Source organism: Blastomyces dermatitidis (genome assembly GCF_000003525.1).
Source record: "Blastomyces dermatitidis ER-3 genomic scaffold supercont1.3, whole genome shotgun sequence".
NCBI lineage: Eukaryota > Fungi > Ascomycota > Eurotiomycetes > Onygenales > Ajellomycetaceae > Blastomyces > Blastomyces dermatitidis.
The window spans coordinates 3483-5500 of record NW_025544776.1 but is presented as its reverse complement, the minus strand read 5'-3'; the positions used below and the strand labels follow the sequence as shown (position 1 = coordinate 5500).

Genomic DNA, 2018 nt, shown 5'->3' with positions numbered 1-2018 from the left:
CTTCACATTGATGTTCTTCTACATCTATGATCAGCTTCATCATGTAATGAATACAAATGTCTTTTGAATTATCAAATTCTGTGAGAAGTCAGGGTTTTGATAGAGAGATACACTGAAGATTATAATGTCTTATGACTGAAGATTTTATCATTACATAGTGATATAGATCACTGTCTATCATGACCTTCATGTTATACATGTTATTAATCACAGTAGATATAAGAATCACATTCATTATTATCTTCTCTTCAAATCATTGTTGTTCAATCTCTTCAAGCTTCTGTTTATGAATTTGAACAGAAGCTAATCTTTCTTCTGTTTCATCAGAACATTCTTATAGTTATTCTCTGAATCTTTCTCTAATGCAATGTGATTGACACGGACAGGTGCTGATTCATTCTTTGAATAAGAAGGCATATAGATTGATTAGCAGTTGAAAGCAATATGTTCTGATCAGTTACAGTTGATGCACACTCTATATTGATGTTGATCAGTGACTTCTTTGAGAGTGATCTCAGGGACTTAAAAGCCTGTTCAGACAGCGGAGACTCTTGCTTATATATAGACATTTGAGTCTACTCAATTCATGGCATCTGCATCATTGTTATTCCTCAGCACAGGTGTATGAGTTGCTGAGGTGTAACATCTTCTGTCACTGTTCTGTATATTCTTGAGCTTGATAAGACAGTCATTCATTGTCTGAAGCTGTGTGCAGAAGTCTTCATAAGTTGAGTCTTCATCTGCACTTACAAGAGTCTGTAAGAGTTTGAAAGTCAATGTCTTCTTAAGCATGCTAATCTTTATTTAATTCTCTCAAGACTGATCACCTGCTTCTAGAATCTTGATGTTGAAGTTAGAAATGAATGTTATAAGAGAAGTATTTCTCTATCAGACACTCTGTAATCAATCTAATACTTTCTGTTATATGGCAGTGTCTCAGAACAGAATATCAAGATGTTTCATGATGTTATCAGATATTCACAACACTGATTTACATGCTTTTATTTATGAATGAAACTTCTGTTTCATGTGATTCTTCAATCATTCATTGATATATCAATCTTGATTGATTAACAAACTGATGAAATCTTCATCTATACTCAGTTTTACAAGCATTTTCATTCTTCATGATGAGTAGATTATTATTATTATTATTCTTCAATTATAGATGTATGCAGTCAGAGACTATGACATCTACCTGAGAATCTTTAGTTCTCAGGGTTTTTCCTATATCTATAGAGTCAACTATTATACATTTATCAATTTCAAATATGCAAAATCAGAAAATTCCAGCCCAGAATACAAAAACTGTTTACAAATTGCAGTATTTCAACACCTTCTGATAGTTTGAAACCATTTGAAAATATTATGACAAAAGAAAAGAGAACATAGTCTTAAAGATAGACACATTAAATAGATAGAGAAAAGAACAGAAGGAAACAAGTACAGTAAAGAGAGACTATAAGAAAACAAAATTATTAAAAGATAATGTATAGCTGTTTTAACAGACTATATCTAGTCAATTTCCATCTCTTCATATTCAGATACTTCTGAATTCAGCCATTTTCTTGTAGCTGCTCTAGTTTCTGATAGAAAGTCTATTAAGTATTTAGTTCCTGTCTCAGTTGAGAATAAGAACCTCATATTTAATTGATTTAAATCATACTTCTTCTTTAATCTGACTCTGAGACTATTATATAATGCACAATGCATTACAATATGCTCAGGATTTTCATTCACATTGCAGAATGAGCACTCTGTTGAATCAAATCTATCATCAAATCTTTGTATATAAGATTTGAAATAACCATGTCCTAGTTTCAGCTGAATTATAGATGAGAATATTTTCTTTTTACATTTAATTGAACAAGATTTCCACTTTGGTTTTGTCTCAAATCTTGAATAATGTATACTCTTCTTTTGTTTCTGCCAGCTTTCATTTCACTTGTTTAAACAAGATTCTTTTATCTTTCTCTTTATGAAAGACCAGGACACTGTTTTTTGAATAGATCTGCTTA

At 31.2% G+C, this 2018-nt stretch overlaps 1 protein-coding gene across 1 annotated transcript; it reads right to left on the bottom strand.

Annotated features, from left to right (window-relative positions):
• Positions 1-579: 579 nt before the first annotated feature.
• BDCG_16581 (uncharacterized protein) lies at positions 580-792 on the bottom strand (the record flags this gene model as incomplete). The annotated part of the gene is made up of 1 exon (XM_045425796.1): positions 580-792. The coding sequence occupies one exon, from the start codon at positions 790-792 to the stop codon at positions 580-582; it is 213 nt and encodes a 70-aa protein (XP_045280042.1).
• Between the last annotated feature and the right edge of the window lie 1226 nt (positions 793-2018).